At 38.6% G+C, this 18241-nt stretch overlaps 1 protein-coding gene across 1 annotated transcript in view; it reads right to left on the bottom strand.

Annotated features, from left to right (window-relative positions):
- KIF5C (kinesin family member 5C) overlaps positions 1-18241 on the bottom strand; it is a 350079-nt gene that overhangs the window by 172168 nt on the left and 159670 nt on the right. The window contains exons 10-11 of the mRNA XM_053698287.1: positions 8507-8655; positions 1620-1768 (exon numbers count right to left, since the gene is read on the bottom strand). Of these exons, the coding sequence (XP_053554262.1) occupies positions 1620-1768; positions 8507-8655 (298 nt within the window). The remainder of the gene's footprint in view (positions 1-1619; positions 1769-8506; positions 8656-18241) is intronic.

Here is an 18241-nt window from a genome sequence, read left to right as displayed (position 1 = left end):
TTCTGCATGCCGCACGAGTGAGGCAGTGCAGAAATAGAGTTGCAGATTTACAGATGAGGGATCAGTGAGGTGGGAAGGTAAGGGGGTAATCATACACTGAATAACATAATAATAAAAAAAGGTCTAAAACTGCATACTGGCAGACTGTCACCCCCAAGATGGGGGTGACAGAGGGAAGAGATCAGTTTGAGAGGGATCAGTGGTGGGAAGTGTCAGGTGGGAGGGTAATTTTTACACTAAAGCTAAATTTAACATTAAAAGCTACCTTTTTAACCTCTTCACTGATGGGAATAATAAAAAAGTGTGGTGCGCAGCTGCAATTAGCTGCCTTCTAATTACCAAAAAGCAATGGCAAAGCCATTATTTCTGAACAAAGGGGATCCCAGAGAAGCTTTAACAACCATTTGTGCCATGATTGCACAAGTGGTAAGTAAATAATTTCAGTGAGAAACCTAAAGTTTTTTAAAAAGTGAACAATTTTTTTTTATTTGATTGCATTTGGTGGTGAAATGGTGGCATAAAATATACCAAAATGGGTCTAGATCAATATTTTGGGTTGTGTAGTACAAAAAAATATATAGTTTTGATAGGTAAATAAAAAAACACAGCTTTATTTCGGTTTAAATGGAGTGATGGCAAAAATGCTAAAAATGCTCTGGCCTTTTGGGGAAGTTTTAGTCTGAAATGCCCGGTCCTTAAAGGGCCAGTCTAGTATAAATTAAACTTTCATTATTCAGATAGGATTTTTAATTTTAATCAACTTTCCAATTTACTTTTATCATCAAATTAACTTTTTTCTCTTGGTATTCTTAGTTTAAACTAAACATAGGTAGGTTCATTTGCTAATTTCTAAGCCTTTGAGGGCTGCCTCTTATCACATGCTTTTTAAATCTCTTTTCAACACAAAGAGACAGAAAGTACACGTGGGCCACATAGATAACACTGTGTTCAGGCACAGGGAGTTATTTAAGATGTAGCACAAAACAATGCTAAATTTAAACATTAGATAATAACAGTCATGTGATCAGGGGGCTGGAAGAAGGTTCCTAGATACAAGGTAATCACAGAGGTAAAAAGTATATTAATATAACTGTGTTGGTTATGCAAAACTGAGGAATGGGTAATAAAGGGATTATCTATCTTTTAAAACAATAACAATTCTATGGTAGACTGTCCCTTTAAGGGATTAAATAACTTTCTAATTTATTTCTATCACAAACTTGTTTTTGTTCTCTTTGTATCTTTTATTAAAAAACAGGAAGGTAAGCTCAGGAGCGTGCAGCTCTATTTCCTACCATGCAGTACTCCAAACAACAAAGAATACCACGGAAAAAAGCAAATTTGAAAAAAGTAAACTGGAAGCTTTTTAAAAAAATTGTATGTTCTGTCTGAATCCCCAAAAAAAACATTTTTGGGTTTCATAGCCCTTTAAATACTGTTTAGAAGTTTTTGCCCTAAGTAGAATTTTCTAATGTTAAGACAGCCTTATATGAAATTTGTCTTGTTTAATATGTTAATTGTTTATAAATATCAGTAGATAAAACAAACAACTATAGTTCTATTGTTTATTTCTCCGCATAAAAAAACACAAACAAAATGCATTAGAGTTTGCTGCGTACCTCCCCTCCATCTGTTCAGCTCCATCTCAAGATGTTGAATAATATTCTTGAGTGTTTTGTTTTTGTCTTTTTCTTTATCATATTTCTTCTTCCATTCTTCTGCAGTAAGCTCAAGATTGAGAGAAACAGTGTTCTTAATAGTCTTTGCTCTACATAGAGAAAAAAAATATATAAAAGCTTATTAAATTCTGAGCCTTAGGGCTTCAAAATTATCTAACTTGACACCCAGTATTGTGCTATCAAAAACAAAGTGGTGTAGATGCATGAAATTGTCTGGCTTTATACTAAAACATTCATACAGAAACCAAAATACAAGTATGAAGCCAAATATTACCAAATCTATCTTGCGCTCTGGCCACTTTAGAGCTAGATAGAGATAGGCACGCTATTTACTTTAATATAAAAAAGCATTAGTTATGCTTACCAGTTAAATTAATTTATTTCATGGTGGTAAGAGTCCATGAGCCATTACTCCTGGGATTTACCTTCTCTGCTACTAGGAAGAGGCAAAATTTCCCAAAACCCAAGAGCTCTATATAACCCATCCCACCTCTATGGTAGTTAGTCTGACGCATAGCCAAGCAAAATAGGTAGCAAAAGAAATAGAGCAAAACAAAATATAGGAGCCGGGGAAAACAGATGTGCCATAACATTAAAAACCAACACAAAAAAAGGGTGGAGTCTCGTGGACTCTTGCTACCGTGAAAGAAATGAACCAGGTAAGCATACATGGTTTTCTTTCATAAAGGTAGTAAGAGTCCAAGATCCATTGCCTACCTATATCTACCAAAAGCTGCATCAAAAGAAGCGAAAACATCAAAATGGTAGAATTAAGTGAAAGTATGCAATGAAGACCAGGTAGCTGCCTTGCAAATTTGGTCAACAGAAGCTTCATTCTTGAAAGCTCAAGAAGTAAACTACTGATCTGGTAGAATGAGCAGTAATCTGATTAGGAAGGGTCTGATGATCAGTCTTCGCGTAAGCTTCACGAATCCAAAGCTTTAGCCAAGAAGCCAAAGATACAGCAGAATCATCAGACCTCGCTTAGAACCAAAAAAGTGAACAAACAGACTGGAAGTTTGTCTGAAATCCTTAGTAACAGCAACATAATACTTCAAGGCTCTAACCACATCTAAACTGTGAGGAGGGCCCTCTGAAGAATTCTTAGGATTAGGACACAAAGAAGGGACAACAATTTTGCTGCTTAGATTATCTGAGGACACAACCTTAGGGGGAAAAAATAATCAAATTTGGTTCTAAAATCTACCTTATCTTGATGAAAAATCAAATAAGAAGAATTACAAAAAAGTACAGAAACTCTTCTAGCAGAGGAAATAAGACTTTCCTGAAAATAAACAAACAATCTCCACCTTATGCATATGCTCAAATGGAGGAACCTGCAAAATCTTCAGCACCAGATTCAAGTTCCAACGAGGAGAATTTGGTTTAATAACAGACCTAATTTGCACCAAATTCCATATTTTATAATACATTTTCCTGGTAACTAGCTTTTGAGCCTTAATCAGGGTTTCAATTACAGACTCAGAGAAAACACTATGCCTAAGAACTAATCGTTCAATCTGCCATCAAGTTTAGAGACTTCAGATCCTGTTGTAAAAACAGACCTCAGTAAAGAAGATCTGGCCTTGGAGGAAGAGGCCAGTGAGTGCAACTCGACATCTAAATCAGACATGCAAACCAAATTCTGCGGCACCAGGCTGGAGCAATTAGAATCACTGATGAATTCTCCTGCCTGATCTTGAAAACTACTTTGGGAAGAAGTACCAGAGGAGAAAAAACACATAGGCCAGCTGAAAGGACAATGGAGTTATCAGAGCATCCACAAACTCCGCCTGAGGATCCCTTGACCTTGCAAAGTACCTGGGTAGTTTGTTGTTCAACCGAGAGGCCTTCAGATCTACTTCTGGAAGACCCCAAAGATGTACAACCTGATTGAACACTTCCAGATGAAGAGACCAATCCCCTGGATGAAGAAACTGATCTACTTCCCAATTGAACACCCTGGGGAAATGGACTGCTGAAATTAGACAGCAATTGGTTACTGCCCAAGAGAAAATTTGAGAAACTTGCCTCATGACTAAATGACTGAGTCCCCTCTTGATGGTTGACATTAGCCACAGCTGTGATATTGTCAGACTGGAACTGGAGAAATTAATCTTCTCTCAGTACGGGCCAAGCTTGAAAAACTCTGAAAATTGCACAAAGTTCTAAGATGTTTATAGGCAACCTTGTCTCCCAAGTAGCCCAACCTCCCTGGACTGTCAGAGAATTCTAAACAGCCCCCCATCCAGAAAAATCACATACCAAATAGGACAAGAAAAAGAAGCCCCCTGCAAAAAAAGCTGGTGATCCTGCCACCAAGACAGAGACTGTCTTGTTTTGAAATCTAGAAAAATCATCTGAGACAACACAGAGTATGATCTCTTCATATGAGACCACTTCAGCTTTGTATGCTTCGACAGTGCAATTCAGCAAACGAAATAGCATTCAATGCTGCAATCATAAGACCTAGAAACTCCATACAAGGAACAACAGTGGGAAACAAGAGAGACTGAAGATTTTGACAGGCCCAAAACCATCTTTAATCTTCTTTGATCCATAAGAGAAAAGTAACTTTTGTCTGAGGAACTAAACTCTTTAGCAAATTGATCCTCCAACCATGTTGACGAAGAAGAAACAACAGTATGTTAGTGTGAGATACTGCTAAATGTAAAGATTGAGCTAGTACCAAGATACACCACTTTTCCCTGACCTCTTAGGACGGATAAAATAGCTCCCACAACCTTTGTGAAGATCCTAGGAGCTATAGCCAGACCAAACGATAGAGCAACAATAGAAAACCTCAGAAACTGATCTTTATGAATCAGAATATGGAGATAAGCGCTGCCCTTGCTGAATGAAACAATGTAGCATGAAACACAGCACTCACTGCACAGCACGGAACAGGTTTACCAAATCCAGCATAATCGAATTTTCAATGTATTTTAAATTTTATCTAATGGAATATATCTATTTTTTGTCACCTATATATTGATAAATTGATTCACATTGAACATTTTTATATATGTTTTTATATATGTTAATTTTTTCACATATGTTAAATATTTGTCTGATTGACAGCATGATGATTGCTCACTTTTAGGTGGCGATAAATTCAGTCATCAAAATGCACTTTAATACATTTTTGGATGTTATATTGTTGCTGTTCACTAGATGGCAACAGTGTACACTTTTTAATCACAAAATTTGGCGCCATTATGGCTATTTAAATGTTTGTTCACTCATTTATGGTCAAGCTTGAGAAAGGGCCGATTGTGGGCCTGAAATGTTGCTTTGTTTGTATCCCAGATTGCACAATAAAAGGTTTTTGCACCAGCTGGAACATTTCTGCTTTTTTCGTATTCTTGCTGAATGAAAGGCAGAACTGACGGAATAGTCTCCATTTTGAAAGTTGGAACTCTGACAAACTTGTTCAGAGCCTTTACATACAAAACTAGTTTGAAAGTTCCCACCTTCTTGAGAACAATAAAGAGATTTGAATAAAATCCCTTTCCCTGTTCAAGCAGATGAACAGGAACTATTAAATCCATGTATTTCAGATTCAGGACTGATTGAAGAAAAGATTGAGCTTTTAAAAGGATTCTTCAGAACATTTAACAAATAAAACATTTTTCTGGAAGGTTTTACCATGAAACCAATCCAATAACCTTCAGGAATTATATTCAGAGCCCAAGAATATGAAACATTCCGAAACCATGCCTCCTGAAAGAGACTTAACCTGCCCTCTAACAGAGACACAATTTTTTTTAAAGCTTGTAGAAGGATTAAATGAACTACCAGGTTTAGACCATTCTTTAGAAATAATCCCAGCCATAGCATCAGCCACTGTGAAAACCTCAGAAGAATCCTTAGTAGGTTTATAATAAGAATCTAAACGACTATTAGTCGACCCTTCTCTAGAAACAGAAACAGCCTTAATTTCTAACGTGAGCCAAATCTCCTTTAGAAAATAAATAACAAATGTGATCAAAATAAATAAAAACGTAGGAAGAAGCAGGCTCACGGTCAGAGGCCAGCCCCTGATCACCCTCAGACGCTTCATTAGCCTCATGAGACACAGGAATATAGATGCTAGTAGAAGGCATATCTTGTACAGACCTTTTACGCTTCTTTTAAGGCAGAATGACTGCCAACATTTCAGACACTGTAGTCTTAATAAACTCTTTCATGCCAGGAGTGATTAGAGCTGGACCATCCGGTAATGAACAAACAGAAGGAGCAATACCACCTTTGGAAGCAAGTGCAGCATTAGATTGATCTGAATCGCATCAAAATATTAAGACAGGAATCGCATATAAAAAGGAGGGGATACCTCAGCCTGTTTACAAAAAACACACTTAATATTGGTAGAAATGTGTTCAAAAACTTCAGCTTCCAAAGGAGGATTAGGGACAGGTTCAGAAGAATCCATAGTGAAAAACACAAAAAAGTGCCAAAACAAGCACACATGTGCACCGATGCACGAACCAGCAAGCACGTGTGTAGCCAGGAGAAACAAAGGTACTTTTAAATTAAAAAAAATCAGACGTTTTAAAATTCTAAAAAATAAGTCCCAAAAGAGAGCCCATTACATATAGGGTATAATGAATCTAAAACCTATACCTGGTGTGTGTGTGTATATATATATATATATATATATATATATATATATATATATATATATATATATATATATATATCCTGGGTTCAAACGAGTGTCAAGTAGTTAAACAATAGTTTATTAACTAAAAACCACTCTCCTACTATGCTTGATAGCAAGAAAACCAGTCATGCACTGAAAACATATCAGCAGAGGACAAACAATGGGAGTTAACTGTAGACCCAATAAGAGGAGGCCAAAGACAAGTTTCTGCAACATCCTTGGGAAGAACCCGACTCACATTTTCATGGGAAAGAAAAAGTAAGGCACACCCTAAACTCCATAAACTTCCCTCTTGACAAAAAATTCACTCTGAGGTGAAATGGACCTCAACTGAGCCTGAAAACCCTTCTCAACAAATAAATAGATCTGCACATCTTCACCTTTCTTCAGTGGAGACAATTATAAGACTAAATATCATAGAGGTGGAAGGTGTTATTTAAAGATCTTGGGGTTTTGGAATTTTTGCCTCCTCCTAGTGGCAGGGAAGGCAATTCCCAGGAGTATTGTATCGTGGACTCCTACCAACTTTATGAAATAATTTTTTAATTTTTTTTTGCAGTCTGGGTCTAAGTTTATTTTTTATATCCCTTTAGTATTTACTGTAATACTGTTTTGTGGTTACTCAAAGTAAAAAAAAAATCATGACTTTCAAATCTATGTTAAAATAGAAAAAAACTCAAGTCAAACTCATACCTTCAGCATTAATGTACATTAACATTTAACTGCGTGGTACATGAGACAACTCATGTAAGAATACCTTTTCTGTTTCTTTTTTCTTGTTTTAAATATGTCTAATCATTGCAGCAAAGTCTACCAAAGGAGGAGGATTGGGTTTAATTCAGTGATTAGCAGTAGCCAGTGTTATTACAATCAGTATTAGATGCGTTCATCTGCACTTGTTTGCTATAGCTATATAACGTGCGCAAGAATATTGAAAAAGTAACACAGGCACTATATTATAGGACAATTATGGTCCACCATGTTTTCTCTAAATTTCTCTAAGCTTTTAAAAGCACTAAAGAGAGGAATACATGCCTACATGGACTGTGGGATATATTCATCTGTTGATTTGGTTTACTTCAGACGCTGGAATTTCTCACTACCAAAGTTGATCCAGTTTAAAGGCTCCTAACCCAATTGCAGTGAACGCTAGAGGTCACGTGACCGCAAGTCATCAGCTGCTCCACTCTGACATTCTCTACACTGTATCCCCATACACTCTAGAATACAATTCATTAAACCTAACCTATAAAGGACTCAAAGCCATCCTCTTCAATCAACCTCTAACCTATGTCTCGCCACTCCTATCATTTCTACGTGACTCCCGCCTCCAAGACTTCTCATGCGCTGCTCCTGTCCTCTGGAACTCTCTACCCTACACTGTCTACAACCTTGTATAGCTTCAGACACTCTTTAAAAACTCATCTATTCAGAGAGGTTTACTGTCTATCCTCTGCTTTTCATCCTACCCAAAACAAATCTTGAACTGTGTTGACTCACTGCTGCAACTACAATCCTCGTGGGTAGACTGTAAGCTCTTCGGAGCAGTGCCCTCCTCCTTCTGTACTAGATTTGTTTAGTCTGTTAAGTATTTGCATCTATCAAAACTATTCCATTGTATAATACTATCTCTGTACCCAGCACTATGGAATTTTGTAGTGCTATACAAATAAATAATACAAATGAGATGTTTGTCATATTAGAGAGATCACGTTTCACTTCACTTAAATGTAGCCAAATGAGTCCAGTTAAAGTACAATTCTGCCAGTATTAAAAGGGACATGAAACCCAAAAATTTTCTTTTACGATTCAGACAGAGCACACAAATTTAACCAACTTTCCAGTGTACTTTTTTTCTAATTTGCTTTGTTTTCTTGGTACCCTTTGTTGAAAAGTATATCTAGATAGGCTCAGGAGCTGGGAGCTAGCTATTGATTAGTGGCTGCACATATTTGCCTCTTGTGAATGGCTAACCAATATGTTCAGGTAGTTCCCAGTAGTGCATTGCGGCTTCTTCAAGAAAGGATTCCAAGCGAATGAAGCAAATTGATAATAAAAGTAAATTGGAAAGTTGTTTACATATGTATGCTCTATCTGAATCGTGAAAGAAAATGTTTGGGTTTAATGTCCCTTTAAAATAATTGATATAACATTATTAACTTACCTCTGTCCAAACATTAGTGTCGTCTTTGTTTCAGCATCGTTGAAGATTGATGGAGAACAGCAGATTATAATAGTAGTTCGACAATTTCCTCCAAGGGAATCCTGAAGTATTCGTGTCATTTTACTATCCCTGTATGGAACATGGCTTTTCTAAATTTAAAAAAAAAGAAAGCAAAAACCATCACAAATAATCAAATATAATTACAATGGTACAAATTATGATAGGTGGCTGCATTTGCAAAGAGCACAGTTTTTTTCTGGCAAATTGGAAGAAGCACCACATAACACAAAGAAAGATAGTATACAAAAAGTACATATCAAGGATAAGTAAAGTAGAAACCCTTTTACTGGCTAACAAACACCCAAATGCCTTCAGTGTTAAGATACACACAACCTGAACGCCCACAACCTGAATGCCCATGGGCTGTATCTGGAACACTGCAAAACATGAAGGGAAAGATTCTCAAATGAGAATCAACATATTTATGATAATAGATGAGAGAAAGCGAGAGAGACACACAGTAAGAGAAAAGGAGACAGATAACAAGAAAAAAGGAAATTTATGCTTACCTGATAAATTGATTTCTTCTACGATACGACGAGTCCACGGATTCATCCTTACTTGTGGGATATTATCCTCCTGCTAACAGGAAGTGGCAAAGAGCACCACAGCAGAGCTGTATATATAGCTCCTCCCTTCTCTCCACCCCCAGTCATTCGACCAAAGGTATAGGAAGAGAAAAGAAAAGCTAAAAGGTGCAGAGGTGACTGAAGTTTTGAAAAACAAAAATATAATTTGTCTAAAATGACAGGGAGGGCTGTGGACTCGTCGTATCGTAGAAGAAATCAATTTATCAGGTAAGCATAAATTTCCTTTTCTTCTACTAGATACGACGAGTCCACGGATTCATCCTTACTTGTGGGATACAATATCAAAGCAACAGGACATGGATGAACGGGAGGGACAAGACAGATACCTAAACGGAAGGCACTACTGCTTGAAGAATTTTTCTCCCAAAAATAGCCTCCGAAGAAGCAAAAGTATCAAATTTTTAAAATTTGGAAAAAGTATGAAGGGAGGACCAAGTCACAGCCTTACAAATCTGTTCAACAGAAGCATCGTTTTTAAAAGCCCATGTGGAAGCCACAGCTCTAGTAGAATGAGCCGTAACCTTTTCAGGAGGCTGCTGTCCAGCAGTCTCGTATGCCAGGCTAATGATGCTTTTCAGCCAAAAAGAAAGAGGTAGCTGTAGCTTTTTGACCCCTACGTCTTCCAGAATAAACAACAAATAAAGAAGATGTTTGACGGAAATCCTTGGTCGCTTGTAAGCTTGCAAGGCCTGAACCACGTCCAAGTTATGTAACAGACGCTCCTTCTTAGAAGAAGGATTAGGACACAAGGAAGGAACAACAATTTCCTGATTAATATTCTTATTTGAAACAACCTTAGGAAGGAATCCAGGTTTAGTACGCAAAACCACCTTATCAGAATGGAATATAAGATAAGGCGAATCACATTGTAATGCAGAAAGCTCAGAAACTCTTCGAGTAGAAGAGATAGCAACTAAAAACAAAACTTTCCAAGATAAAAGCTTAATATCTATGGAATGCATGGGTTCAAACGGAAACCCTTGAAGAACATTGAGAACTAAATTCAAACTCCATGGCGGAGCAATAGGTTTAAATACAGGCTTGATTCTGATTAAAGCCTGACAAAAAGACTGAACGTCTGGGACATCCGCCAGACGCTTGTGTAGTAGAATTGACAAGGCAGAAATTTGTCCCTTCAAGGAACTAGCTGATAATCCCTTCTCCAATCCTTCTTGGAGAAAGGACAAAATCCTAGGAATCCTAACCCTACTCCATGAGTAGCCCTTGGATTCGCACCAATAAAGATATTTACGCCATATGTTATGGTAAATCTTTCTAGTGACAGGCTTGCGAGCCTGAATCAAAGTATCAATGACCGACTAAGCGAGAATCCCCGCTTAGATAAGATCAAGCGTTCAATCTCCAGGCAGTCAGCTGCAGAGAATTTAGATTTGGATGTTGGAACGGACCTTGAATGAGAAGGTCCTGTCTCAATGGAAGTTTCCACGGTGGCAGAGAGGACATGTCCACTAGATCCGTATACCAAGTCCTGCGTGGCCATGCAGGCGCTATTAGGATTACCGAAGCTCTCTCCTGTTTAATTCTTGCAATCACACGAGGCAGGAGAGGAAATGGTGGAAACACATAAGCCAGGTTGAACGACCAAGGTACTGCTAGAGCATCTATCAGTACAGCTTGGTATCTCTTGACCTGTACCCGTAACAAGGAAGTTTGGCATTCTGACGAGATGCCATCAGATCCAATTCTGGTGTGCCCCATTGATTAATCAATGATGCAAACACCTCCGGATGGAGCTCCCACTCCCCCGGATGAAAAGTCTGACGACTTAGAAAATCCGCTTCCCAGTTCTCTACTCCTGGGGTATAGATTGCTGATAGATGGCAAGAGTGAGCATTCGTCCATCGGATTATCTTTGAAACCTCTATCATCGCTAGAGAACTCCTTGTTCCCCCTTGATGATTGATATATGCTACAGTTGTGATATGGTCCGACTGGAATCTTATGAATTTGGCCAAAGCCAACTGAGGCCACGTCTGAATCGCGTTGAATATTTCTCTCAGTTCCAGAATATTGATTGGTAGGAGAGACTCCTCCTGAGTCCAAACACCCTAAGCCTTCAGGGAATTCCAGAATGCACCCCAGCCCAAGAGGCTGGCGTCCGTCGTCACTATTACCCATGCTGGCCTGCGGAAGCACATTCCCTGGGACAGATGATCCTGTGACAACCACCAAAGAAGAGAGTCTCTGGTCTCTTGATCCAGATTTATCTGAGGAGATAAATTTGCATAATCCCCATTCCACTGTCTGAGCATGCACAGCTGCAGTGGTCTGAGATGAAAGCGTGCAAACGGAACAATGTCCATTGCCGCTACCATTGATCCAATGACTTCCATACACTGAGCCACTGATGGCCGAGGAATGGACTGAAGCGCTCGCCAAGTATTTAGAATCTTTGACTTTCTGACCTCCGTCAGAAATATTTTAATGTCTACCGAGTCTATCAGAGTTCCCAAGAATGGAACTAGTGAACTCTTTTCTATATTCACTTTCCAACCGTGAGTTCTTAGAAATGCCAACACGATGTCCGTGTGAGATTTGGTCAGATAAGTTGACGCCTGAATCAAAATATCGTCCAGATAGGGTGCCACTGCTATGCCCCGCGGCCTGAGAACCGCCAGAAGGGACCCTAGCACCTTTGTGAAGATTCTGGGAGCTGTGGCCAACCCGAAAGGAAGGGCCACAAACTGGTAATATTCGTCCAGAAAGGCAAACTGATGATGATCCTTGTGGATAGGAATGTGAAGATACGCAATCCTTCAGGTTCACGGTGGTCATATATTGACCCTCCTGGATCACTGGTAAAATTGTCGTATAGTCTCCATCTTGAACGATGGGACTCTGAGAAATTTGTTTAGGCATTTGAGATCTAAAATCGGTCTGAAGGTTCCCTCTTTTTTGGGAACCACAAACAGATTTGAGTAAACCCCTGTCCCTGTTCTAGTTTTGGAACTGGACAAATTACCCCCATGGTATAGAGGTCCTTTACACAGCGTAAGAACGCCTCCCTTTATGTCTGGTCACACGTGAAAGATGAAATCTCCCTCTTGGGAGAAAATCCTTGAATTTCAGCTGATACCCCTGGGTCAAAATTTCTAATGCCCAGGGGTCCTGAACATCCCTTGTCCAAACCTGAGCGAAGAGAGAAAGTCTGCCTCCTACTAAATCCGGTCCCGGATCGGGGGCTGCCCCTTCATGCTGTCTTGGTAGCAGCAGCGGGCTTCTTGGCTTGTTTACCTTTATTCCAGGCCTGGTTAGGTCTCCAGACTGACTCGGATTGAGCAAAATTCCCCTCCTGCTTTGTGGCGGAAGAAGAAGTAGAGGGTCCTCCTTTAAAGTTTCGAAAGGAACGAAAATTATTTTGTTTAGCCCTCATCTTAACAGTCTTATCCTGAGGCAGGGCATGACCTTTACCCCCAGTAATGTCAGCAATGATTTCCTTCAATTCAGGCCTGAATAGGACCTTACCTTTAAAAGGAATAGCTAAAAGCTTAGATTTTGATGACATATCAGCAGACCAAGATTTAAGCCATAACGTTCTATGCGCTAAAATGGCAAAACCTGCATTTTTCGCCGCTAATTTAGCCATTTGAAAAGCGGCATCGGTAATAAAAGAATTAGCCAGCTTGAGAGCCTTAATTCTATCCAAAATATCATCTAATGGGGTCTCAACCTTAAGAGACTCCTCTAGAGCCTTGAACCAAAAAGCTGCTGGAGTAGTAACTGGAACAATGCACGCTATAGGTTGTAGAAGAAAACCCTGATGAATAAACAATTTCTTTAGAAGACCCTCTAATTTTTTATCCATAGGAACTTTGAAAGCACAACTGTCCTTAATAGGTATAGTTGTACGCTTAGCTAGGGTAGAAATAGCTCCCTCCACCTTAGGGACCGTTTGCCAAGAATGCCGAATGGTGTCAGATATGGGAAACATTTTCTTAAAAAAGGAGGGGGAGAGAACGGAATGCCTGGTCTATCCCATTCCTTTGTAACAATGTCCGAAATTCTTTTAGGGACTGGAAACACATCAGTGTAAGTAGGTACCTCTAGATATTTATCTATCTTACACCATTTCTCTGGTGGTATCACAATAGGGTCACAATCATTCAGAGTCGCTAAAACCTCCCGGAGTAACAGGCGGAGATGTTCAAGCTTAAATTTAAAGGACATCACGTCCGGATCTGTCTCAGGTAACACATTTCCTGAATCTGAAGGCTCTCCCTCAGACAGCAATTCCCCGACCCCCAAATCAGAACACTGTGAGGGTACATTGTAAATGGCCAATAAAGCATCAGAGGGCTCAGCATTTACCTTAATACCGGACCTACTGCGCTTACCCTGTAAACCTGGCAGTTTAGATAATACCTCTGTAAGGGTAGTAGACATAACTGCAGCCACTAGAAGTACTTGGTGTCGCTTAAGTGGACGTTAAATGTTGTGACACTTGGGGAGAATTGGATGGCATAACCTGATTTTCTTGAGACTGATAATCATCCTTAGACATACTTTTATCACCTAAAATATGTTCTTTGCAATGAAAGGCCCTTTCAGTACAAGAGGGACACAATGTAAGTGGGGGTTCCACACTGGCTTCTAAACACATAGAGCATTGACTTTCCTCAATGTCAGACATGTTGAACAGGCTAGTAATAACCACAAAAAGTCTTGAAAACACTTTATTTATTGAGAAAAAAAAAAAAAAACACCAAGTTTGAAAAACGGTACTGCGCCTTTAAGAAGTAAAAAAGCGCACAATTTTTCCAAATCTGCTTTAAAATGCTATAACACTCACAATTTTAGCATATATCCTTCTTATATTGTAGCCTAATATTGCACCACAAGTAAGGGACAAATTAACCCCCTATAAGAAAAACGTTATTCTTAAAACGTTATAAAAATAAATTAACAACCCCCTGCACCTCGCCACAGCTCTGCTGTGGCGCCTACCTGACCTCAGGGGTCTGAAAAGTCTCACTACGACTCCGTTAGCCTATGTCTCAGTTTTGGGCCCAACCGAAGCTGAAGTTTGCTGCCTTCTATAAAGCCATGTGAAAACCCCCAGTACCATCTCAGCAACAGTGAATATAAAACTGTTTGTGCAATAAAATGTTATGCTGCCCCAGTGTCTAACCATGCTGCCATCATTTGCTGCATTTAGCCCATAATCATTCATACACAGGTCTCCAGTAATACCCCTTCTTATTTATAGAATTACTGCTTACCCCTTCCCTCATGGGAACTATGTCAGCCTGTTCTGAAATATCACAGTCTCTCCAGAAATAAGTGACTAAACATACCTCAATGCTTGTAGCATGAAAAACGTTCCCCACACTGAAGCTTCTCTAGTACTCCTCAGCCATTCTGTGGGAACTAATCTGGATCTTAGTGACAACTGCTAAGATCATCAACCTCCAGGCAGAAAACTTCTTCCATCTTCTGCCTGAGAAAAAATAGTACTTACCGGTACCATTTAAAATAAAAAAGTCTTGCTTGAAGAAAATAAAAATTTTAACACCTCTTTCACTTTACCTCTTCATATTACTAGTATAGGCAAAGAGAATGACTGGAGGTGGAGAGAAGGGAGGAGCTATATATACAGCTCTGCTGTGGTGCTCTTTGCCACTTCCTGTTAGCAGGAGGATAATATCCCACAAGTAAGGATGAATCCGTGGACTCGTCGTATCTAGTAGAAGAAAAGGGAAAAAGAAAGATACAAGGGAGCTAAAACTGTGTGAGAGAGAGACACACACAAGGGAGGAGGGAGAGAGAGAGAGAGAGAGAGAGAGAGAGAGAGAGAGAGAAGGGGTCTGAAGATCAAAAACTCGCTGGCAGAGAGAAATCTTGCCAATTCTATGGGGGCTATAGAGAGATAAACAGTTCTCCATTTTAAAGAGCCTTTGAGGGACCGGTAAAGACAAGACATATTAGATTATCTTGCCAGAGCGGAGAGGTTTAGATCATCAGGCCCAGAGAAAGAGATACATACACACACACAGAAAGTCGCAAAGAGAGAGAAAAGAGAGTGAGAAGAGATAATGTTTGAAAAGGAGAGAAAAAAAAGAGAAAGAACAGAGAGAAAAGAGGGAGAAAGATAAAAAAAAAAAATGATGCTTTCCAGAAAAATTCATTTCTTTCATGGGGGTGAGAGTCCACAAGTCCATTACTCCTGGAATTCAACTCCGGGCCACTAAGAGGAGGCAAAGATTCCCCAAAACTCCAAGAGTACTCAATTCAAGGAGAAGTAGAACGGTAGGAATGACAGAATGCCTATAAATACACCCCTCACCACACCCACAATTCAGTTTAACGAATAGCCAAGTAGTGGGGAAATAAAATAAGGAGTTAAAAAGCATACAAAAAGAAGAACAGGAATAAAAACTTTTATACAACAATTTTAACCACCAAAAAAAAAAAAGAGAATGGGCCTCATGGACTCTTGCCAATATGAAAGAAATTAATTTATCAGGTAAGTTCTTACATAAATTATGTTTTCTTTCATGTAATTGGCAAGAGTCCATGAGCTAGTGACGTATGGGATAGAAATACCCAAGGTGTGGAAGACCACAGAAGAGTCACTAGAAAGGTGCGGGATAAAATAAAACTAGCTATTTCCGCTGAAAAAAATGAAATACACATAAAAATACGATTTCTCATAAATTTCAAGAAAAAAACTTAAATCATAAGCAGAAGAATCAAACTGAAACAGCTGCCTGAAGAATTTTTCTACCAAAGACTGCTTCAGAAGAAGCAAATACATCAAAATGGTAAAATTTAGTAAATGTATGCAAAGAAGACCAAGTTGCTGCTTTGCAAATCTGATCAACCGAAGCTTCATTCTTAAAAGCCCAAGAAGTGGCGACTGATCTAGTAGAATGAGCTGTAATTCTCTGAGGTGGAGAGTGTCCCGCCTCCAAATAAGCCTTGTGAATCAAAAGTTTTAACCAAGATGCCAAAGAAATGGCAGAGGCTTTCTGACCTTTCCTAGGACCAGAAAAAACAACAAATAGACTAGAAGTCTTGCTGAAAACCTTAGTAGCTTCGACATAATATTTCAAAGCTCTTACAACATCCAAAGAATGTAAAGATCTTTCAAGAGTATTCTTAGGATTAGGACACAAGGAAGGAACAACAATTTCCCTACTAATGTTGTTAGAATTCACAACCTTAGGAAGAAATTTAAACTAAGTCCGCAAAACAGCCTTATCCTGATGGAAAATCAGAAAAGGAGACTGATAAGAGAGAGAAGACAATTCAGAAACTCTTCTAGCTGAAGAGATAACCAAAAGAAACGACACTTTCCAAGAAAGTAGTTTAATATCCAAAGAATGCATAGGCTCAAAAGGAGGCGCCTGCAAAGCCTTCAAAACCAAAATTAAGACTCCAAGGAGTAGAGATTGATTTAATGACAGGCTTGATACGAACCAAAGCCTGTACAAAACAGTGCATATCAGGAAGGTTATTGGTGTGTTGGGTTAATAAACTATGCGCTGTGGGGGTAAAAGCTAGGGAGTCTCGAAGAAGTAATCTCACAAACTTCAAAGTGGGGGTAAAATCTGGATTGGATGAGACTCTTAAGCGCTTGTGCTTAATTACCCAATAAGGAAAGATAGTCTTACTATGTAGTTGGATTCAATGAGATCTATTTATTTTTAGAATTATAAATACATACAATAAAATTTAAAACAATAGAAATTGATTCTTAAAACAAATCTAACTGGTTGGCCAACCATACAGTGTGAATAAAATGTTATAATATGTTTTCCAATCCCTGTTACTTAGTGTGTTATACAAACATATCTGTATATTTGAATTTTTGCTACACTGAACATTTTCATAGTCCACTTTCGAAGTGGACCGCCAAGACTACATCAAACCACGGACCAACAAATACGCTTGAAAGATATTCTGAAGCGTTCAAGAACAACCTTCAAAGCACCTAGTCCTCCTTTCAAAGGACCGCCAAGAACAACTGAAATACCTTACCTAATAATTGGGCCTAAAGAAACCTGTGGACACCTGCAGATCGGATACTCTGAAACAAATAGAGTACGGATCTAAACAGAACACATTCGCAACAATTCAAGAGGTTTTGAAAACCTGAACCAGGCAAAAAGCCCAGCCATCTGACAAAAGGATTAACGGTTAAAGCACACTACCACAATACCCCAGCATCTACTTCTTCAAGTGTGTGTAATCGCAGAGACAAACCAACTCGACATACTGAAACCACTACAACACCGGCAGCGGCTATCCCGGCTTCCGATCCACATTCATCACAGTAAAGATTGAATTGGGTACAAAAAGAAACTAGACCAGAAACAAAGTATCCCAAAAGAAACAACGGGTAAGATTTATTATACCTACACCAACTAAGGAAGTTAATGTGAAGGACAGATAACCAAAACTACTTAACAGTGACTTATAATCGCAATATATATAGCAATTAGATAAAAACGTGTTGCAGCACGCCCGCACATACTATCCCCACGGAGGACTTAACAACAGCGCTTTTAACAAAAAGCAATTAACAATTACTCTAACGATCACGGCAGAAAGACTTTATCTTTCATAACTTATACGATTTTTACTGTATCACTTTATTTTTGTTTCACTTTTATTATTTGTTACTATTGTTGATACCATTGACGCTATTTTAATTATATTGTTGATACCATTGACGCTATTTTAATTATGTATGTTCAGCTTTAAACAAACGAATATGGTAAATATGGTAATTAAGAATTAATATTGCGAATATTCTTTGTGGATACCATACTTCTTCACAAGTCCACTATATCAAATCCATAAAAAATATCTGCAATTAAACCAAAATTCAAAAATTCAAATATACAGATATGTTTGTATAACACACTAAGTAACAGGGATTGGAAAACATATTATAACATTTTATTCACACTGTATGGTTGGCCAACCAGTTAGATTTGTTTTAAGAATCAATTTCTATTGTTTTAAATTTTATTGTATGTATTTATAATTCTAAAAATAAATAGATCTCATTGAATCCAACTACATAGTAAGACTATCTTTCCTTATTGGGTAATTAAGC

The sequence above is a fragment of the Bombina bombina genome, chromosome 1, assembly GCF_027579735.1.
Source record: "Bombina bombina isolate aBomBom1 chromosome 1, aBomBom1.pri, whole genome shotgun sequence".
Classification (NCBI taxonomy): domain Eukaryota; kingdom Metazoa; phylum Chordata; class Amphibia; order Anura; family Bombinatoridae; genus Bombina; species Bombina bombina.
This window is presented reverse-complemented; position numbering and strand designations above follow the sequence as displayed.